Here is a 23,760-nt window from a genome sequence, read left to right on the forward strand (position 1 = left end):
TAAGGATTGGAGGGACGCCCTCCACAGGGTGAACTCCACATCCTCTTGTGCCTGGTTGAGTTTAATCCAGTTCAACGTATTACACAGGACACACTTGACCAAGGCGATGATGAGTGTTTTTTCCCCAAACACGGAGGACAAGCGTGATCATTGTTCACTTGCACCAGCTAACCACACACATATGTTTTGGTCTTGTCCCAACCTGCCAGCTTCTGGGTTTCCTTTTTCAGCACTATATTGGAGATTCTCCGGATGGTTTGAGTGTCATGTCCATTGGTAGTCATGTTTGAAATTTCAAACTCACTGGCGTTTCACTCTGGGGTTGGGGCAAATGTATCACCTTTGCCTGACTGGTAGCCCAAAGACGAATATTGCCTAGCTGGAGGTCAACCACCCACCCAGTGCTTTTGCCTGGCTGGGTAATTTAGTCATGATGTGGAGATGCCGGCGTTGGACTGGGGTGAGCACAGTAAGAAGTCTTACAACACCAGGTTAAAGTCCAACAGGTTTGTTTCAAACACGAGCTTTCGGAGCACGGCTCCTTCTTCACCTGAAGAAGGAGCCGTGCTCCGAAAGCTCGTGTTTGAAACAAACCTGTTGGACTTTAACCTGGTGTTGTAAGGGTAATTTAGTGACATTCCTGCACTTAGAAAAAAATAAATATACTGTACCATCAGGGAGTCAGTGGGAAAGTTCTACCTTAGATGGAAGGATCGTTTTAAGGATCTAGATATCAGTTGTTGGGGGGTTCGTTATAATGTTCAAGTTTTAGTTTGTATTTTTGATTGAGAATTTATTTTTGACATTGTACGTTCACATCTTTGTTGGTTGTTTGTAACATTGTTAGTATTATTATATGAAACTTCTAAAAATATATTTTAAATGGATACCTCCTCCCATCGGTAGATGGTGCAAGATGGGCAGAGTAAGGCGTTCCTGGGTGCAGTGCGCATGCTCGGAAACATCTTTGGTTTCCAGGAAGTTGCGTTGAAGTTTTTCTCCAACCTCTAGTCTGGGGAACCAGGTGAGTGACCAGTCATGATGTACATTGAGTGGTGCTTCTGTCAGGCTTCCTGTGCCCTGGGACCAGGCTGGTCCACTTTGGGCCTTCTCCATGTCGCGTGAGGCCGGTGAGGTTTCAGTCGCCTTTAATGTTATTGAAAGGCTGCTTCAGGCCGAGTGCGGCTGGTGCGAACTGCAATAATATTTCACAGAATAAAGGAGAGTTGCTTCAAGCAATTATTTAATCATCTAGTAATGCATTTATCGTGATTACCTATGAAATACGCAACATCTTTGCGCATGTTTTCCTCATTGACGGTTTCCAGCTGTGCATGATTAGTATAAGTTCGACCCCAACTCAGACGTCCAAATTCAAGCACCCCGTCTACTTTTTGCAGAAGCTTACTGCACAACCCCATTTGCTCTATTATTGCTTATTGATGCTCTGTGTAACCTTTTGCTTTATACCTATGATGTACTTTGGTAACATTTTATTTTGTCAGATGTCTGATATAACTGAAAGTTGTTGAAGTGCGAGTAAATTGCTGTTTTAGCAGGAAGGAACATTTGGGACCCTGGACAATGAGAATTGTGGTAGTTAAAGGGCAGGTAGCCAAAACCTTGGTCAAAGAGAAGTGGAGAGATTTAGGGAGGGAATTCCAAAGTTTGGGGCATAGGCACAGCTTCCAATAGTGGAGGAATTAAAATGGAGAATGCCTCTGTTCATCTTTGCAGTGTAACTGGATACCCTAAACCCCTATGCTTAGTACCCAGAGGTGTGAATGTAGGTCTGTCAGCATGTGGACATGCTGACAACCTGTCAATCAAGTCCCAGCAATGGGTAAAATTGTGCCCACTGCCTTCTGGCTTGGCAGAGTAAAATACACTAAGCAACTGATCCCTTTTAAGAAAAAATCTTCTGGGAACTCCTGCAACTGAGTGACCTCCTGATGGAAGGGTCCTGCCCTTCCTCAGGATTCAATCTATATGGCCAAGAAAGAGATGTAGATGCTAGGCAAGTCTGTGTCTTAAACTCCTGCTGAGACTGTGCAACCAAAAACACATGAAGAGGAAACTTCATCCTTGCTTTTACCAGTGAAGGGACCACCACAGGAGAAAGCATTTTGTGGGTTAGAAGCCAGCCTAATTTGTGGAAGGAAAGGGTGGCATGGGTTGCTTCTGGTGGAAAGGATCAGTGCAGTCACTCGATTGGTCAAGCACTGTCCTCAAGCTGGGCAGCCCCCAACCAATAAGGTGCTGATCTGCCAATGTTTGCTTTCCTACGGGGGAGTGAGGATTGGGGATCCTATCCTGACAAGCAGGCAATAATTGGGTGCCAAAGAAACAAAGTAAAGACACTCAAGTTTGTACGGTGGCATGTCAAGACTATGTGGTCCTGGCAGACATGACAACTTTCAGTCAACAGACAACGTACTTAAGACGGCATTGATCGACCGTGAGCTACACAAGTTAAGCAATCACATTGCTGCTCTTCAGTAGGCTTCATTGGCTGATACTGGATCAATATGCAAAGCCAATTATACCTTCTATTGGCATGTCAGAAGTACAGATGACCACTGTAGACATGGTTTTGTTGTCAACAACAGGTTGATGCAGCTGATTGAGATGCTTGTTTTGATTCCTGAATGCCTCATACCATCAGATGGTGGTTTTGTCATCATCATCTGTGCTTGCGCATCAACCAATGCCAAAGATGACTTAATGACATATCTACCATATGGAGAAAAATATTTCTCCGGGGTGACTTTAATGCAAAAGTTGGTTCATAGAGTTTAATGGCAAACATACCTTGAGTCAACATGGTGTTGGCAAGATCAACAGAAATGTTGATCAGAACTTTGTGCAGAACGTGAACTTTGCGTTATCAACACCTTCCAGGTCAGACATCAGCACAAGGTGTCATGGCACCATCTGAGATATGGCATCAACATGGCCTGCTAATCAGCAGAAGGTGTGATCTGTCTAGCATCCTTCACATCATCATCTATAAGAGTGCAGATTGGGATACCTATTGCTCATTTGTAAATTGTAGGGTGAAGGTGCAACCATGGAAAATATACAAATCTGAACAAAGTGGCATACTGTGTGTCAACATTTCATGCACAAGGGATAACAACAAATGTCAAGTTCTCAGAAACTCTCAGGCAGTGTCTTCAACCTGAGAGCTCACCAGAGAATGCTGACAAAGCATTGAACCTCAGTGGTCAATCATCTACAAAATTGCAGTAACCATGTTTGGTAATGAATCCTGTCATTGAAGCAAAAAACACAGCTGACCTGGTCCTAACCCTAATACATGTGAAAATTTAATGTTCACAGTCATGCAGAAGACAGCAAGTTACTGTGCCAGCAAGTATTTCATTAATCTGTGCAAAGAAATACAAGCTACTAATTCACAATTATGTGTTTGCATTATGTATGATGGAATTGCCATCACCAAAGTTGCTTCTTTGAAATCCACAGAAGGGGAAATATTCACTGACAGGAACAAATAACTGGCAGGTGGGTTAGGCAGGTTCTGTGCTGTAAATTCTATGTTCTATATTCTAAGATTCTGAGCTATACTCAAGTAAAATGGATATCTCTACGCCTCTGCTTGATGATTTCTGCATCTATCTCTGGTATAAACTTGATGCAAAACCCTCCATACTTGAGCCTGAAAAAGCTATTGACTAGCAGCAAGGAAAGCACCTGGAAAGGACAGAATACCAAATACTCAAGTATGGAAAGCTGCTGTTAGACCATATTCGGCAACCTCCTCTTTTGGAGAAAAGGTTCTGTCCACTGGAGATGGTTGATGTGAACATCATGATTTTGTACAAAAACAAAGGTGATTAAGAGGATTGTACCAACTACTGGGGCATCTCACTTTTCAGCATCATCAGGACGACCTTTGCCAAAGTAATTCGAAGTTCCATCAGCTAGCCAGTAGAATATACCCGGTGGGAAAATGTGGCTTCAGAATGGGCAGGTTCACAGTAGACATGATCTTCTCTATCAGCTTCAAGAGAAGTGCAGAAACAGCAAGCACCACTGACATTTTGTGAATCTTACAAAAGCATTTCACACATGATTAGGATGGGCTTCTCGTGGCTACTAAAGAAAATAATTTGTCCTCCAAAATTTAACAGTTTCCTACAATCCTTTCAGGATAACATTCATGGCACCACCTCTGATAGATTTTAAATCAAAGATAGGGTGAAACACTGCTGCATCTTAGCCTTGGTATCTTTTTCTCAGTCCCAAGGTTTCCTTTTGAATATGAAAGGAATGTACCGCCACGTGTATCTCCACATGTGATCAAATGGGATACTCCGCAACCTCTCAAGACTGAAAGCCAAGACAAAGCTATGCCATGTCCTGATCAGAGAACTTCTGCAATCTGATGATTCTGCACTCATTGCCTAGACAAAAAACAACTCCAAAGGCTCATGGAGTGTCTGTCATGCTCTCCCTCACCCTCTGTGACAAAAAAAACTGTAGTTAGGGGACAGTACATTGTGTTTCTGCATGTGACGAGACTCCTCACATCACTGGAAGCAATCAGCAAGTTCTGTTAAATTGGATCGATGGTGACGGACAACATATCTTTTAACAAAGAGTTCAGCACATGCATTGGCAAGGCAGCCACTAACTTTGGCCAACTAACAAACAGGCATGGAAAACAACAAACTGACCTGCAGAATAAAGATGCCTTCCTGCAAGAACGGTACCTGAGCACATTGCTGTATGGTAGGAAAGCAGACAACTTGCACTGATCAGGAACAGAGGCTTAGTCACTTTCATCTCTGGTTTCTATGACCATCTGGTTCACGAATGTCCTTTAGGGAAGGAAATCTGCCATCCTTACCTAGTCTGACCTACATGCGACTCCAGTAATGTGGTTGACTCTTAAATGCCCTCTGAAATGGCCCAGCAAGCTATTCAGTTGTATTCAACCGCTATAAAAACATGAAAAATAATGAAACTGGATGGACCACAAGGCATCGACCCAGGAACTGGAAACAACAACGGCAAACCCAGCCCTGCCGACCCTGCAAAGTCCTGCTTACTAACATCTGGGGCCTTGTGCGAAAGCTGGGAGAGCTGTCTCACAGACTTGCAAAGCAACAGCATGACACAGTCATACTCACAGAATCATACCTTACTGGCAATGTTTCAGATACCACTATCACTATTCCTAGGTATGTCCTGTCTCACGGACAAGACAGAGGTGGCGGAACAGTGGTATACAGTCAGGAGGGAGTTGCCCTGGGAGTCCTCAACATTGTCTCTGGAACCCCATGAAGTCTCATGGCTTCAGGTTAAACATGGACAAGGAAACCTCCTGCTGATGACCATGTATCGTTCACCATCAGCTGATCAATACTGTTCCATGTTGAACACCATGAGGAGGAAGTACTGAGGGTGACAAGGGCACGGAATGTACTCTGGGTGGGGGACTTCAAAGTCCATTACCGGTAGCACAGTGGTTAGCACTATTGCTTCACAACGACAGGGTCCCAGGTTCGATTCCCAGTTTGGGTCACTGTGCAGCATCTGTACGTTCTCCCCGTGTCTGCGTAGGTTTCCCCCGGGTGCTTTGATTTCCTCTCACAAGTCCCTGTTAAGTAATTTGGACATTGTGAATTCTCCCTCGGTTTACCCGAACAGGCACCGGAATGTGGCGACTAGAGGATTTTCACAGTAACTTCATTGCAGTGTTAATATAAGCCTACTTGTGACAATAAAGATTATTGTAGGAGTGGCTCGGTCATACCACCACAGATCGAGCTGGCCGGGTCCTAGCATAGCTGCTAGACTGGTACCGCGCACAAGTTGAGGGAACCAAAAAGAGGGAAAAACATACTTGACCTCTTCCTCACCAACCTGTCTGCTGCAGGTGCATCAATAGAAGTGACCACCACACGGTCCTTGTGGAGACAAAGTCCCATCTTCACATTGAGGATACCCTCCATCGTGTTGTGTGGCACTACCATTGTGCTAAATAGAATAGACTTCGAACAGATCTAGCAACTCCAGACTGCATCCAAGAGGCACCTGTAAGCCATCAGCAGCAGCAGAATTGTATTCAACCTCATAGCCTGGCACATCCCACGCTCTACCATTACCACAAAGCGAAAGGACAAACCCTGGTACAATGCAGGAGAGTATGCCAGGAGCAACACCAGGCATACTAAAAATATGGGGAGGGCAGTGGTTAGCACTGCTGCCTCAGGGCGATCAGTACCTGGGTTCGATGCCGGCCCTGGGTCACTGTCTGTGTGGAGTTTGCACATTCTCCTCGTGTCTGCATGGGTCTCACCCCACAACCTAAAAAGATCTGCAGGGTAGGTGAATTGGCCATGCTAAATTGCCTCCTAATTGGGGGAAAAAAAGAATCGGGTACTCTTAAATGTATTTTTAAAAACCTTAAAATGAAGTGTCAACCTGGTGAAGATACAACACGACTACTTGTGTGCCAAGCAGCATAAGCAGCAAGTAATAGACAGAGATAAGTGATTCCACAATGAACGCATCAGATCTAAGCTCTGCTGCAGTCCTGCAACATCCAGTTGTGAATGGTGGTGGACAGTTAAACAATTCACTGGAGGAGGATGCTCCACCATATATCCCCATCCTCAATGATGGAGGATCCCAGTACATCTGTGCAAAAGGCTAGGTTGAAGCATTCGCAACAATCTTCAGCCTGAAGTGCCGAATGGATGATCTAGCTCGGTCTCCTCCAGAGGTCCTCAGCATCAGATGTCAGTCTTCAGCTAATATAAATCACTCCACATGATATCAAGAAACGGCTGAAGGCACTGGATACTGCAAAGGCTATGGGCCCTGGCAATATTCCAGCAATAGTACTAAAGCCTTATGCTTTAGAACTTGCTGCACCTTTGTTCCAGTACAGCTACAACACTGGCATCTACCCGGCATGTGGAAAATTGCCCAGGTATGTCCTGTACACAAGAAACAGGACAAATCCAACCCAGCCAATTACAACCCTATCAATCTACTCCATCATCAGCAAGTGATGGAAGGAGTCATCAACAGTGCTATCAAGTGGCACTTACTCAGCAATAACCTACTTCTGGATGCTCAGTTTGGGTTCTGCCAGGGTCACTCACTTCCTTGCCTCATTACAGCCTTGGTTCAATTATGGGGAAAGGAGCTGAATGCCAAAGGAGAAGTGAGAGTAACTGCCCTTGACATCAAGGCAGCATTGAAGCCGACTTGTGACAAGTGATTATTATTATTATTATTATTATTATTATTATTTGACTGGTTTGGCATCCAGGAGCCCTAGCTAAATTGGAATTGGGGAAAACTCTCCACTGGTTGGTTCATACCTGTCACAAAGAAAGATGATTGTGGTGTTTGGAGTGTTGCTCTATTAATAATGTTGGTGAACTACAAGCCTTCCCTTGTATTGATCAAATGACCACACAACTAGTTAGTTAGTCCAAAAGGTGGTTTAGTTAGTCCAAAAGGTGGTTTATTTACACAAGAGTTATCTCGACATGCAAACACAATATCTACTACGAGTTAAGCTACACCTATCAAGGGCAGCACGGTGGCCTAGTGGTTAACACAACCGCCTCACGGCGCTGAGGTCCCAGGTTCGATCCCGGCTCTGGGTCACTGTCCGTGTGGAGTTTGCACATTCTCCCCGTGTCTGCGTGGGTTTCGCCCCCACAACCCAAAAATGTGCAGAGTAGGTGGATTGGCCATGCTAAATTGCCCCTTAATTGGAAAAAATAATTGGGTAATCTAAAAATTTTTAAGAAAAAAAAAAAAGCTACAATAACCTATGCTTAACTTCAGGGCGACCGGCACTGTGCAAATGGATAAGTCCTTTATCTGGATTTCACTTGGCTGGTTCAAAGAAAGCGGCTCTGTCTCTGCTGGGCTCATCCGTCAGGTAGCGATCGTTGGTCTTGAACTTAGCTGACCCTGCTGCAATTGGGCTGGCACAGGCCGGATCCAAAAGAGACAGAACATATGGCTATGTCCTCTTTTATCCCGCTGGGATTTTGCGTTCTTTGGGGCAATCCTTAACCTTGGACCCAATAGTTCGACAGGGCTCTGATCACTGTCTTCGATTTCGGCCAGTAAAGGGGCCGGTGCCTTGGTGGCTGGGCGGGTTCTTTGCGGTCATTGAGCTTGGCAGTTGGGCTTTCTGAGTAAGGGGAGTGGCGCCGGTCAGTCTGTGGCTGTACAAGTTGCTTGATTGGAGTTCTATTGTCCTGGGAAAATGGGCCATTAAAATGCAAACAAGCGGGGGTTGCGATCAGGCCTGGTTACGTGTGTTTCAGATACACATCGGCTCTGTATCTGTTTGAGCCCTGGGTTGGCCATAATTCCCATGGTCCTTTGCAGGTGGCCATCTTAGATGGCTACAGGAGGTCCATCATCTCAGCTCCAGGACATCACTGCAGGAGTTCCTCAGGGTAGTGTCCTCGTCCAACAATCTTCAGCTGCTTCAACAATGACCTCCCTTCCGTCATAAGGTCAGAAGTGGGGATGTTTGTGGATGACTGCACAGTGTTCAGCACCATTCGTGACTCCTCAGCTAATAAAGCAGTCCATGTCCAAATGCAGCAAGACCGTGACAATATCCAGGTTTGGGCTGACAAGTGGCAAGTTACATTTGCGTCACACAATTGCCAGGCAATGACCATCTCCTACACGACAGGATCTAACCATCGCCCTATGACATTCAATAGCATTACCACTGATGAATCCCCCACAATCAACATCTTTGGGTTTACCACTGATCGGGAACTGAACTGGACTAGCCATATTAATGCAGTGACTGCCAGAGCAGGTCAAAGGCTAGGAATCCTACGGCGAGTAACACTACCTGACCCCCGCCAATGCCTGTCCACCATCTACAAGGCACAAGTCAGGAGTGCAATGGAATACCCTCCACTTGCCGGATGAGTGCAACTCCAACGAAACTCGAGAAGCTTGACACCATCCAGGACAAAGCACCCTGCTTGTATGCTACCTCTTCTACAAACATTTAATCCCTCCACCACCGACAAACAGTGGCTGTCGTGTGTACCACCTTGTAGTACATCTACAAGAAGACTGCAGGAGCTCGCCAAGTTTCCTTAGGCAGCACCTTCCAAACCCATGATCACTACCATCTAGAAGAACAAGAGCAGCAGATACCTGGTAACCCCACCACCTGGAAGTTCCCCTCCAAGTCACTCACCACCCTGACTTGGAAATATTGCCATTCCTTCTCTGTCACTGGGTCAAAATCCTGCAACTTTGTCCCTAAGAGCACTGTGGGTGTGCCTGCACCTCAGGGATGACAGCAGTTCAAGAAGGCAACTCACCAACACATTCTGAAGGGCAACTAGGGATGGGTAATAAATGCTGGCCTAACCAGCAAACTCCACATACCTGTAAATGTGTTTTTAAAAATACATCCTTGGCATCACGTGGAACCACAAAGCCACCAATGAAGCAGCCCTTTCTAGCGCGAATATGCAAAGCGTGCTACCATGAGTCGAGCAAAAAGGACTTTGTTGGCTTGGAAATGTGCACAGGATAGAAGATGGCTGCATCTCGAGCATATGCTGGATGGGTGTTGCCCATGCCAAGAAACCAACAAGATGTCCAAAGCTCTGATTCAAGGATGCTATCAAAAGAGAGATGAAAGCCCTCAACATCAGTCACAACAATTGGGAAACTCTAGCTGAGAATTGATACAAATGACAACGTCAACTGCGGGCAGAGGTTTCCCACCACAACAAGATGTAGCTTCAGGAGCTCCAAAGCAGACACCAATCCTGCAAACAAGCTGTCAACAGAGATCATTCCACACCACTGACAAGGGACAACCTGTGTTTGGTACTTGTGGCAGACTTTGTCTTTCCACTGTCTGCTTGTTAAGCCATCAAAAATGCAGCAGGTTATTTCATCTGACCTCACCAAAGTTTTAAGCCTATGGTGGCATCATTTCTAGCAGATGGAAAGATGCCAACTACAGCAACCGAGCACTGAGTAGTTCCAGCATTGTACCAGAGAAAGTAAAATTGAAACAAAGCTGAAGTATAAATAATAGAAATATTGGTTTTTTTATGGTTTGAAATTATTAGTTCTCCCTATGACACTAAGGTAGATGATGACTTTCCAGGAGTTTTATGGGGGAAATGCTTGATAGAACAGGAGGTAAGTCTGATGGTGGAGATGTAGGTTGGGGATGTGGGTAAATCCATTTGCAATATGGGTTCAGGACTGAGTTGGGAGTGAGAAGACGATGGCTAAATGAATAGTTTTGCTCAGAGATAAATTATGCCATAAGCTTCTTGCACTTGGACTAATGGTAATCAGTTTCGATAAAATCAACAGCATTTTTGTGGAAGACCAAAGAGAGAGCTAGAGATATTGAAAGAGTGTTCCTGAAGAAGTTATACTTTTAGAGCAATGATGATATTGCGAGGGATAATGGACAGAGAAAGGAATAATGTACTGATTGGGAGAGGTCTTCAGTGATGAGGACAAGGTGGGGTGAGTAAACAATTAATGGGAATTTTTTTTCGGAATTAAGTTAAACTTTGAGGACCCGGAAACCAGACAAGAAGGGACTCGAGGATAGCATGATGGTGCAGTGGTTAGCACTGCTGCCTCACAGCGCTGAGGACCCTGGTTCGATCCCGGTCCTGGGTCACTGTCCATGTGGGGTTTGCATATTCTCCTCGTGTTTGCATGGGTCTCGCCCCCACAACCCAAAGATGTGCAGGCTAGGTGGATTGGCCATGCTATATTTCCCCTTAATTGGGGAAAAACAATTAGGTGGTAAATTTTTTTTTTTAAACTTGAGTTTTAAAAATAATAAGGTAATGTTGTAAGGTGGAAAAAAAGACCCATTTGTTTGGGACTTGAGGGCAGCTTTGCCACTGCCATATAGTAATTGGCATGATGGACTGTGTCGCCATGTGGGACTGGAATGAGTTCCTCAGCCAGTAGTACAGTATATAGAAATTTTAATGTACCAGTTGGGCCATTTATTCTGTCGTTTTAACAGTGGAATCATAGGAACAGGAATAGACTATTTAATCCCTCCAGCATTTGATAATGATTGGGCAGTTGAATCCCATTTCTCCATTCTTATGCCAGCTGGATCCATGTTATGTCCCACCACTATTTACATCCTGCAATTGGACTCAGTTTGTAATTAGTTTTCTCTTTTCTGTGCAGCTATCTGGAATTCAGATGAAATGGCCAATTCAGGCCGACTGGGGGACGGTAAATCCCAAGACCGGTTTGACTACCTACAAGCCCTTGTTACTGAGTTTCAAGATACTGATAGTCAAGGTAGGATGACAAAAAATGTAGGATGGTGAACCACGATTATCAGACACAACCCAGGATGGGAACTATGGGATTCTAACTAGTCGATGTTCAAAAAGGAACTATCGTGGATGTTTGGAAGTGAAGCACAAGTGCCAATATTTTTGGTTGTGGTCGTGTTTGTTGCCACACAATGCTGCCAGTGTCCTAAATTTATGCTGTTTGGTATTTTTTAATCAATTGTACACCGAGATATTTGTTGCAGCACTTCACAGGCTAGGCTTTCTGAGGCAAATATTATTGAGCAAGTCAGATCTCGGATTGAAATCCGTCTTCGCTGATTGTAATTTTTTTTTTGTATTGTAGAAAAGGAGGGACAGCTATTGAACTCAAAAACAAAGAACTCTAGTGATAACGTTTGAATATTTATTAAAATAATTAAATTTAAACACACAAGGTTAAAAAATACACTGTTAGACAAAATCTTGCAAGATAACCCACAAAAATGCCTTAGAAAAGGTACACAATGAAACTAACATTTTGGTAACAATCCTTACAGATTCCCAGCTGAAAAATCCACAATGTGTTACCCAAATCAAGAAGTTATCTTTCACTACAAACAGAAATACATTCGACAACGCCCCAGACACTAAATGTGCTGATGTGATTTTCCAAAAGCAGATTAAAAACAAACTAATTCATAAATCGCTTTTCTCAATTCACAACTTTTTACAGCTTTTCAGCATATTCAAAAGCTAAGAGGCTGGTCTTCAGCAGGTTTCCCCTACAGCAACTCCACTCCAGCTGAAAACCTGATCCCATAAATCCTTTTTTTCACTTTCATGTTTGCTTACCATTGTCTTTAAAATCCTTTTACACTTAGGCTCCCCAAATATTAAAACCTTTCATGTTTCTATATTACCTCAATTTTGGATCAATAAAATTTAAAATGTCTTCCCATTTACTCACAAATCCCCTGTAAGATGTAAATGTTCCTTATTTCCTTTGAACGTCTTTTCAAATGCAATAATTACACAATAATTTCAACACTCGATCCCAAATGTAAATTTCAAACCCACCCTGTTTACCTGTAAACTAAAACCCACTATAAGCCTCATTACATATGCAAAGACTCAATACAAAATGCTTTATACACTACAGACAATTTGACTTCAAAAACCTCCTCTTTGATTAACCTTGGATTCACACTGACACAGCTTTCCTTTACCTACACAAAATATATATACGTGACACACAAAAAATATAAAAGATACCCATATCATCCCAATTTTCATTCTGTGGTTATGCACTTCAGTCCTAATGACTGACAATGCCAGTGCCAGTCCTGTGTGTATGGAAGCTAACATTGTTTTATTCTAAATTTTCAGAGGCAAAGGAGCAAGTTCTAGCGAACCTGGCTAATTTTGCATATGATCCCAGTAACTATCACTATCTTCGACGGTTGCAAGTTATTGACCTATTCCAGGATATGCTCACAGAAGATAATGAAAGATGTGTAGAATTTGGCATAGGTAAAACCTAAATTTTATATTTGTATTTTTTCCACTTTTCCGCACTCCTTTAGTTGCGGGAATGGATCTTCCAAACTGTGCTCAATATCCAGACCTGTTGTCATAATTAATCAACAAGAATTTTTATTTTAAGGAAATATGACATTTATATGTTGAAAAAGAGCAATACCAGAAATATTAGTTTTACTGTCTCTGTATTTTTATATTTATCTATTTGTCTGATTTCCTGTGATATAGATCAGGGTTAAGCTGAGTTTTGGAATGTGGTTGTTATACTTACTGTTAATCTGACATGTCCCTTTAAGGTCACTGCTGAGGTTCTTCTGGAGGACGGTGGTTTGTATTGATCCAGAATTCAGTTATAGCTTAATTACTGCTAATTAAAGAATTGAGGTGATAATTTTTAGAATCAATCTATAAAACTTTCTCACTATTAGATTATTTATTTTTTTTGAAATAATTTTTATTGAAAAATTTTGAATTTATACAACAATAACGCATCTTAGTAAAATACCAAAAATAACAATAATATTAACAATCATAAACATTCGCCCCACCTCCATGAACAACACAGCATTTTAACAACAATGCAAATTAACACAATATAAAGTTACAGAATAGACACTACAATAAGGAACACCCCCCCCCCCCCCCCCCCGCCCGGTTGCTGCTGCTATTGACCAAGATACCTATCTTTGAGCCAGGAAGTCCAGAAAAGGCTGCCATCGTTTATAGAACCCTTGTATTGATCCTCTCAGGGCAAATTTGACCCTTTGCAGTTTTATAAATCCCGCCATGTCACTGATCCAGGTCTCCACACTTGGGGGCCTTGCATCCTTCCACTTTAGCAGAATCCTTCGACGGGCTACTAGGGACGCAAAGGCCAGGACACTGGCCTCTTTCGTCTCCTGCACTCCCGGCTCTACCGCAACTCCAAAAATCGCGAGTCCCCACCCTGGTTTGACCCTGGATCCAACCACCCTCGACACCGTCCCCGCCACCCCCTTCCAGAATTCTTCCAGTGCTGGGCATGCCCAGAATATATGGGTGTGGTTTGCTGGACTCCCCGAACATCTGGTGCACCTATCCTCACCCCCAAAGAACCTACTCATCCTAGTCCCGGACATGTGGGCCCGGTGCAGCACCTTAAATTGGATGAGACTAAGCCTCGCACATGAGGAGGAAGAGTTGACTCTCTCCAAGGCATCCACCCAAGTCCCGTCCTCTATCTGCTCCCCGAGTTCCTCCTCCCATTTAGCCTTCAGCTCCTCCACTGACGACTCCTCCACCTCCTGCATTACCTTATAGATGTCAGACACCTTCCCCTCTCCGACCCACACCCCCGAAAGCACTCTGTCCATCGTCCCCTGCAAGGGCAGCAAAGGGAATCCCTCTACCTGTCGCCTAGCAAACGCCTTTACCTGCAAGTATCTGAACATGTTTCCTTGGGGAAGGCCAAATTTATCTTCTAGTTCCCCCAGGCCCGCAAACCTCCCGCCAATAAACAGGTCCCTCAAGTTGCTGATGCCCGCCCTTTGCCACCCCCTAAATTCCCCCATCCTTGTTCCCTGGGATGAACCGATGGTTGCCACCCAGTGGAGCCTCCATCGAGCCCCCTGTTTTCCCCCCTATGCCGCCTCCACTATCCCCAGATTCTTAGGGTCGCCGCCACCACCGGGCTCGTGGTAAACCTCTTAGGGGAGAGCGGCAACGGCGCCGTTACCATGGCACCCAGGCTCGTACCTCTACATGACGCCATCTCCATTCTTTTCCACGCCGCTCCTCCCCCCTCCATCACCCATTTACGCACCATTGACACATTGGCCGCCCAATAGTACCCCAGAAGGTTGGGCAGCGCCAGTCCGTCTCTATCCCTCCCTCGCTCCAGGAACACCCTCTTCACTCTCGGAGTCGATGTGCCCACACAAAGCTCAAAATACTGCTAGTCACTCTCCTAAAGAAGGCCCTGGGGATAAAGATGGGCAGGCACTGAAAGAGGAACAAGAACCTCGGAAGCACCATCATTTTGACGGACTGTACCCTCCCCGCCAACGATAATGGCAGCATGTCCCACCTCTTGAACTCCTCCTCCACCTCATCTACAAGTCTGGTGAAATTATGCTTGTGAAGAGTCCCCCAGTCCATGGCCACCTGCACCCCCAGGTACCTAAAGCTCTCCCCTGCCCGCCTAAGCGGGAGCCTACCAATTCCTTCCTCCTGGTCTCCAGGGTGCACCACAAACACCTCACTCTTGCCTGAATTTAATTTATAACATGAAAAGGTCCCGAACTCAGCTAGCAACTCTATCACCCCCGGCATCCCTCCCACCGGGTCCGCCACATACAGTAACAGGTCATCGGCATACAACGACACCCTATGTTCCTCTCCACCTCGCACCAAGCCTCTCCACCTCTCTGAATCCCTCAACGCCATCTCCAGCGGCTCGATTGCCAGTGCAAACAACAAGGGGGACAGGGGGCAACCCTGCCTGGTACCTCGGAAAAGCCGGAAGTACTCCGACCTCCTCTTATTCGTGGCCACGCATGCCATCGGGGCCTCATATAGCAGCCTTACCCATCTAATGAACCCTTCACCAAATCCAAACCTCCCCAACACCTCCCATAGGTACCCCCACTCCACTCTATCGAAGGCCTTCTCTGCATCCAGCGCCACTACTATCTCAGCCTCCCCCTCAATCGCCGGCATCATGATGACATTCAACAATCTCCGCACATTCGTGTTCAGCTGCCTTCCCTTCACAAAACCTGTCTGGTCCTCGTGCACGACCCCTGGCACACAGTCCTCTATCCTGGTGGCCAGGATTTTTGCCAGCACCTTAGCATCCACGTTGAGGAGAGATATGGGCCTGTATGAACCACACTGCTGGGGGTCCTTGTCCCTCTTTAAAATTAACGAGATCAGCGCCCGCGACATCGTCGGGGGCAAAGTTCCCCCTTCCCACGCTTCGTTGAGTGTCCGCACCAGCAAGGGGCCCACTAGGTCCACAAACTTTTTATAAAATTCCACCGGGAACCCATCCGGCCCCGGTGCCTTCCCTGACTGCATCTGCCCGATCCCCTTAACTAGCTCCTCCAGCTCAATTGGCGCACCCAAACCCTCCACCTTCTCCTCCTGCACCTTCGGGAAAGAAAGCCCATCAAGGAACCTCTCCATTCCCCTCCTCTCCCCCGTTGGCTCCGACCGGTACGGTTCCCCGTAAAAGTCCTTGAAGAACTCATTCACCACTACCACCTTCCGCACCACATTCCCACTCTTATCTCTCACTCCAGCAATTTCCTTAGCCGCATCCCGCTTGCGGAGCTGATGAGCTGGCATCCTACTCGCCTTTTCACCATGTTCGTACACTGCCCCTTGTGCCTTCCTCCACTGTGCCTCCGCCTTTCTAGTGGTCAGCAAATCAAATTTAGCCTGCAGGCTGCGCCTCTCCCCCAACAGTCCCTCCTCTGGTGCCTCTGCATACCTCCTGTCCACCTCCAGCATCTTTCCCACCAGTCTATCCCCCTCACTCCTCTCGCTCCTCTCCCTGTGTGCCCGGATGGATATCAGCTCCCCACGAATCACTGCCTTCAGGGCTTCCCAGACCATCCCCACCTGAACCTCCCCCGTATCATTCACCTCGAGGTACCCCTCAATACTTGCCCGGACCCTCCTACACACCTCCTCCTCCTCCAACAACCCCACACCCAACCGCCACAACGGGCGCTGGTCCCGCACCTCCCCCATCTCCAACTCTATCCAATGCGGAGCGTGGTCGGAGATTGCAATGGCCGAATACGCGGCCTCCTCCACTCTCGGAATCAGTCTCCTACTCACCACGAAGAAATCTATCCGAGAGTAGACCCTATGTACGTGGGAGAAGAAAGAGTACTCGCGTGCCCTCGGCCTCACAAACCTCCATGGATCCACCCCACCCATCTGGTCCATAAACCCTCTCAGTACCTTGGCCGCCGCCGGCCTCCTACCCGTCCTAGAGCTGGACCGATCCAGTGAAGGATCCAACACCGTATTAAAGTCCCCCCCCCCCCCATGATCAGACCTCCCGCCTCCAGATCCGGGACCCGTCCCAACATACACCTCATAAAGCCCGCATCGTCCCAATTTGGGGCATACACACTAGCCAGTACCACCTTCTCTCTTTGTAGCCTGCCCCTAACCATAACATACCTACCCCCCTTATCCGCCACCACCTCCGATGCCTCAAACAACACATTTTTCCCCACCAGAATCGCCACTCCCCGGTTCTTCACATCCAACCCAGAGTGGAAAACTTGCCCCACCCATCCCTTCCTCAGGCGGACCTGGTCCGCCACCTTCAGGTGGGTCTCCTGAAGCATTGCCACATCTGCCTTTAGCCCCTTCAGATGAGCCAGTACCCTCGACCGCTTCACCGGCCCATTCAACCCTCTCGCATTCCAGGTGACCAACCGGATCAGAGGGCGTCCCGCCCCCCTCCCCTGTCGACTAGCCATAGCCCGTCGACTGCCCGCCCCAGGCCAGCACCCCCTGCCCGACCCAGTCCCCACAGCAACAACACCTCACCTCTGTCCCCCCAGCCCCCACCAGCTCCTTCTTGACCCTACCAGCAGCAACCCGGTATTCCCCTTTCCCCCCCCCTCCCTTCCCCCCCAGGCGAGGAACCCTCCCAGCCGCGAACCGTCCTCCATTGTACTTCCGTGGGTCAGCTAACTTCTGCTGACCCCGGAAACTCCCGCCAATAACACGACCCCTCCCAAAGTGGGATCATCCCCCAATCTATCCCTCCTCTAGGCACCGCTCCAGCGCGGGGAAGAACCAGTTAAGGCCCCGCCTTCCCCCCATCACCGTCTCCGCCCCCAGCCCCGCAGCGCGGGAACCAGAGGAAAGCCCGCACTTTCGCACTGCCCCACCACACCCTTCTGACGCAGCTCCCAAATACCAGCCCCACTCCATACCCCCAACCCGACATAGAATACAACAAACCCCCCCGACCCTCCCCGCAAGATACACAACTCAAACAATGCCCCACAGCAAAAAAAAACATAGCAGAACAACACCCCCGTAAATAATCATATCAAAATTGCAAAAGTACAAAAAAAAAGAGAACACAGCAACAGCAGAATCCAGCACTAAAATATTACAACCGACCCCGCAACCCCCAACCCCTAGTTCAAGTCCAGTTTCTCCGTCCGCACGAAGGCCCACGCCTCCTCCGGGGAATCGAAATAATAATGCCGGTCCGAATAAGTTACCCACAGGCGCGCGGGCTGCAACATTCCGAACTTTATCTTTTGCCTGTAAAGCACCTCTTTCATCCGATTAAATCCGGACCGCCGCTTAGCCACCTCCGCACTCCAATCCTGATAGATCCGTACTACCCCATTCTCCCACTTGCTGCTCTTCACCTTCTTGGCCCAGCGCAGCACACACTCCCGATCACTGAACCGGTGGAACCTCACCAGCACCGCACGCGGAGGTTCATTCTCCTTAGGCCTCCTGGCCAGCACCCTGTGCGCTCCCTCCAGCTCCAAGGGCAGATGGAAAGACCCGGCCCCCACTAGCGAGTTCAGCATTATAGCCACGTAGGTTGTCAGGTCCGACCCCTCCGCAAGGCCCAAGATCCGCAGGTTTTTCCGCCTCATGCGGTGATCAAGCTCCTCGAAGCGTTCCTGCCACTTCTTGTGGAGTGCCTCGTGCCCCTCCACTTTACTCACGAGGACCACGGCCTCCTCTTCTCTTTCAGTGGCCTGCGTCTGCAACTCCTTGATGGCAGCACCCTGGGTGGTCTGAATCTCCGACAGCCTTCTGTTTGTTTCCTGCAGACAGCTCAGTACCTCAGCCTTGAAGTCTGTGAAGCAGCACAGGAGAGCAGCTTGTTGCTCCTGGGCCCACAGCCTCCACTCCTCTGGAGCTCCTCCGGCTGCCATCTTGGATTCCTTCCCCCATTTTTTCTGGGGAGCTGCTGCCGTTTTTTCCCCCTTTCCACTCCGAGTTCGAGTCATGGACTGCGGGGAAAGTCGTTCAGCACACCTTCCCCCACCGGGAGACGTCGCAAAATTTCCGTTTTGGGCTCTAAAAAGAGCCGAAAAGTCCGTTTAAAACGGGAGCTCCCAAATGTGTGGCTTCCTACGTCATCGCAGCCACCGGAAGTCACTATTAGATTATTAATTTGTAATTGACTTGCATGTAAAATGATTGGCTTTCTTTCTGCTCTGGGCCCATTGAAGTGTAATGAATGCTCTACAGACACTCAACTTTTTTTGGTTTCATAAATTTAGAGTACCCAATTATTATTTTTTTCCAATTAAGGGGCACTTTTAGCATGGTTAACCCTGCACATCTTTTGTTTGTGGGGGTGAGACCCACGCAGACACAGGAGAATGTGCAAACTCCACACGGACAGTGACCAGGGGCCTTGATCTAACCCAGGTCCTCAGCGCCATTAGGCAGCAATGCTAACAACTGCACCACTGTGTTGCGCGTTCCTTCTCTCTTCCCCCCCCCCCCCCCCCCGGACTCTCTCAAATCTTTATACAGATCATGGTGGCTCTTGCATGACTTTCCTCATGGGGAGTTAGGAATATATGTTTATGATGTGCAATGCACCTGTAGATTAGCATCATTGGGATTTATTTTCATTCTGAAATATCATGGGTCTTTCAGAATATGATTATTTCTTTGTAGCAATTTAAATCAGTAATCTTGTTTTTTGTGTGTGTGTTAAATGGGAAAGAAACTGCAAGGACATTAACAGTAACGTTATTCATCATATTCTCACCTGTAGTACTTGTACTTTATGTCTCTCTCCAAATTTTGATGGACCCAAGCATTGACTATGTTTTTTTAAATATTCTACAGGTGGTCTCTGTAACCTTTGTTTGGACAAAGAAAATAAGGAATACATTTTACAGAACAATGGGGTTCAGGCAGTGCTGGAATGTTTATCCAGCCCTAATGAGGACATAGTACTGTCTGCCATTACCACATTAATATACCTGGTGACTCCTTTGTCCCAGAAAGAAATCACAGCAATACCAGTTGTTGAGTGTATGCTACGGTTCTCTATGTCTAAAAACAAACGTTTGAGTAATTTAGCAACCCTGTTTCTCGAAGACTTCTGCTCACCAGAAGAGGTAGAAAAAGCTCAGAACTTGCAGAATCACACAGCACTTGGAATACCACTTCCAAAAGAATAGACTCAGAAACTTCTTAGAATTCTACAGAATTTTGATGCTTGTGGACATACTTCTGGACATGGTACATTAAATGTAATGAGTGCACTACATCACTCTTGGATTCCTTCCTCTATTTGATTCAATTAATAACTCCAAGGTTTGCGGTATATGGTCCCATTGTTGGCTGCAGTATAACATGTGAACCTATATGTAATTATCTTCAGTTTTTAACGCTATCCAAGTGCCAGCTTGGTTAAGTTAGTAATGCTCTTGCCTTTGATATAATTTAAGCTGAATAATGGTGCAGTAGTTAGCACTACTGCCTCACAGCGCTAGGGACCCAGGTTCGATTACAACCTTGGGTGACTGTATGGAGTTTTCACATTCTCCCTGTGTCTGTGTGAGTTTCCTCGGGTGCTCCGGTTTCCTCCCGTAGTCCAAAAATGTATGGGTTAGTGGATTTGTCATGCTAAATTACCCTTTTGGGTCCAAAAGTTATGTGGGGTTGCAGGGGAGTTGGCCTCTGTAGGGTGCTCTTTCAGAGGGTTGGTGCAGACTCGATGGGCCGAATGGCTTCTTTCTGCACTGTAGGGATTCTATTCTGCTGATGAAATGCTGCATTGGTAGAGGTGTACCGTCCTTCAGATGAGACAGTAAACCAAAACCTTATTCAGGATTATCCTACAATTATATTCAATTAATTGGGCATTCTTCTGGTGTTCGAGCCAAAATTCCTGCCTCATCAAAGATGGAAAAGTTCAGATTAATTGGTCATTCATATCTTTGATGTTTATGACACAGAATGGCTTCTGTATTTACCTACATAAATTGTCATACGTCACAGGTATTTCAACAGTACAACATATGTACAAGTTTTCTTTATCTTATCTTTCACTGAACATTCTCCCTGTGTCTGCGTGGATTTCACCCCCACAACCCAAAGATGTGCAGGTTAGGTGGAATGGCCATGCTAAAATGATTTGGCCATGCTAAATTGCCCCTTAAGTGGAAAAAAAATAATTTGATACTCTAAATTTAAAAAAAATCTTACCTTTCACTGAAAATGACTTTAGCATGAAAAGTCCAGCAACCAATATAAGTGGATAATCCTAATGATGTCATTTTGGAACCAGTGTTGTACCCTTGACTGAAGTGCAAGGGGATTATGTCTGTTTTTCTGTTGAGTGATGAGACCAATTTACACAGTTTCTGTTTTTCATATCAATGGAAACAGAAACAGGTGGAAGGTATGGTGGAATTTTTAATGTATCTTTATCCACATTGTGTAAATTGACCTGCTTACATTTGGGAATGTTTTATTCACACTTGCACAAATAAATCAAATCTTTCCCTCATTTTCTGAGCAGTGTTGCACGAGTTCCTTTATAGTAAAAATATTTAAGATCTAGTTTGTTTGTGCTCCAATTATGCTAGCTTTCACTGGGTTATAGTTCCATTGATGCCAGTGCCTTCTTACCCCATTAACACCATTTAATGCCTGTTCTTCATGTGAGTTTAGACTGAGCAGGCTATTTAACCGTGGACCTGAGCGTAATCTTTTCCTTACCTCTTAGAATTCTGCTTCCCTTACATTAGGAGCTGTGAAATCAATCCATGAGCTTTGTGCTCTTCCGACACATTACAGTAATTGAACCATGGGCCTTTCAATTTTGTGCAGTGTCCATGGAATTAACAAAAAACAATACAGCACAGGAACAGGCCCTTTGGCCCTCCAAGCCTGTGCCGACTATGGTACCTGCCTAAACTAAAATCGTATGCACTTAGAGTCTGTATCTTTCCATTCCCACCCTATTCATATATTTGTCTAGATGCCTCTTAAAAGCCGCTACCAAGTCCATGAACTTTAAATCTTGTATTTATTTGCCATCTAATATATTTGTAAAACTTATACATAAAAGTTATATTCAGAAAGTTGATTTGGGATGCTTAAAATAATATTAAATAAACCCCCAAAAGTGAATTGTTTCCTGTGCAACCCTCCTGAACCCCCTCTGAGCAATTTAGACGATGCTGAGATTGCAGCCCCCCCCCCCCCCCCCCCCCCCCATCTACCTCTCTTCCCCTACAGACCCGGACACACATTTCTGGACACAATGGTTAGTGGAAAACAAATGTGGTGATATCTATGGTTGACTAATGGAAAAGGTCAGGACCCCACTGGACGGGACCAGGCAGAAATGGGAGGAGAGGGCAGCATGTGGCACAGTGGGTAGCACTGGGACTGCGGCGCTGAGGACTCGGGTTTGAATCCTGGCTCTGGGTCACTGTCCGTGTGGAGTTTGCATATTCTCCCATGTCTGGGTGGGTTTCACCCCCCACAACCCAAAGTGCTGGATAGATGGATTGGCCACGTTAAATTGCCCCTTAATTGGAAAAGAAAAATAATTGGCTACTCTAAATTTTTATTTTTTAAAAATGGGAGGAGGAGCTGGGCATAGAGATAGGGGGAGAACTCTGGATCGAGGCACAGCACAGGATCAACTCCACCTCCTCTTGCACTGGGTTAAGGTGGTGCACAGAACGTACCTTACTAAGACACGTATGAGCGGGTTCTTCCCAGAGTTGGAGGATAAATGCGAGTGGTGTCGGGGAGCCTGGACAACCATACGTGTTCTGGACCTGCCCCAGACTCTGAGTTCTGGGTGGCCTTTTTCGAGGCCACGTCCAGCGTTTTGGGGGTTTAGATGGAGCTGTGCCCATCTGTGGTGGTTTTCAGGGTGTCAGAGCATCCTGAGCTCTGGAAGGGAAGGGGGCAAATGCCTCGCCTCACTGATCACCAGGTGGAGACTCCTGCTAGGCTGGAAGTCGGCAAAACCACCCAGGGCCTCGGAGTGGCTCTCCGACCTGGCTGAGTTCCTGAAAATAGAAAAAAAATTAAATTTGTGATAGGGGGTCCGAGGAGATATTCTACGATACATGGAAGAAGTTCACAAACCTGGTTCACAACCAGCAACTAACTGAGTTGGGGAGGGAGCAGATGGGTAGGAAGGGGGGGTGGGGGCTGGGAGCACAGTCGGGATGAAAGGGAGCTGCACAACAGCCTAATCCCCCACTTCGCAATGCTTATAAATAATAATGCAAATGATTAAGAATTTAATTAATGTTATTTAATGTTCTCTGCACAGTTGCCACTGCTGCCTCACAGCACCAGGGTTCGATTCCGACCTTGGGTAACTGTCTGTGGAGTTTGCACATTCTTCCCGTGTCTGCATGGGTTTCCTCCGGGTTCTCCGGTTTCTTCCCACAGTCCAACGATGTGCAGGTTAGGTGTATTGGCTATGCTAAATTGCCCCAGGTGGAATTACGGGGTTAAGATAGGGGATTGGGCCTTTCAGAGGTTCGGTGCAGACTTGATGAGCCAAATGGCCTTCTGCACTGATGGGATTCTGAGTATATGGCCTTTAATTTACAGAATAAAAATGGAAGGTCTGCTCTCTACATTTTGTATTAAAGATACCTGCATTTTGCAATATATTGTAATTGCACATTAAAGGATTGCAGAATTGTAATTTTTGTCTGTAATTATGTTGTAAATTATGATTACTTATTTTATGGCATGGCACCATGGTACAGGGAGCCATTTAAGCGGGGGAGGGGGGTTCTGCAAAAGGGAAGTAGTGTTACGCACGTACTTGATCTTAGCCAAACGGCCGAGAAGCGACAGGAATGTAATGTTAGTTGGGGATAGTGTAGCGAGGAGCATTGATGCTGTTCTG

General features: G+C 46.3%; 1 protein-coding gene across 1 annotated transcript; it reads left to right on the forward strand.

Annotated features, from left to right (window-relative positions):
* Positions 1–1,051: 1,051 nt before the first annotated feature.
* armc7 (armadillo repeat containing 7) lies at positions 1,052–21,378 on the forward strand. Its single transcript, XM_038807598.1, has 4 exons — positions 1,052–1,130; positions 11,227–11,343; positions 12,708–12,851; positions 19,707–21,378. Exons 1-4 carry the CDS (start codon positions 1,115–1,117, stop codon positions 20,042–20,044), a joined length of 615 nt encoding a protein of 204 aa, XP_038663526.1. The 5' UTR covers positions 1,052–1,114; the 3' UTR covers positions 20,045–21,378.
* The last annotated feature ends 2,382 nt before the right edge of the window (positions 21,379–23,760 follow it).

Source organism: Scyliorhinus canicula, chromosome 9, assembly GCF_902713615.1.
Source record: "Scyliorhinus canicula chromosome 9, sScyCan1.1, whole genome shotgun sequence".
Taxonomy (NCBI): domain Eukaryota; kingdom Metazoa; phylum Chordata; class Chondrichthyes; order Carcharhiniformes; family Scyliorhinidae; genus Scyliorhinus; species Scyliorhinus canicula.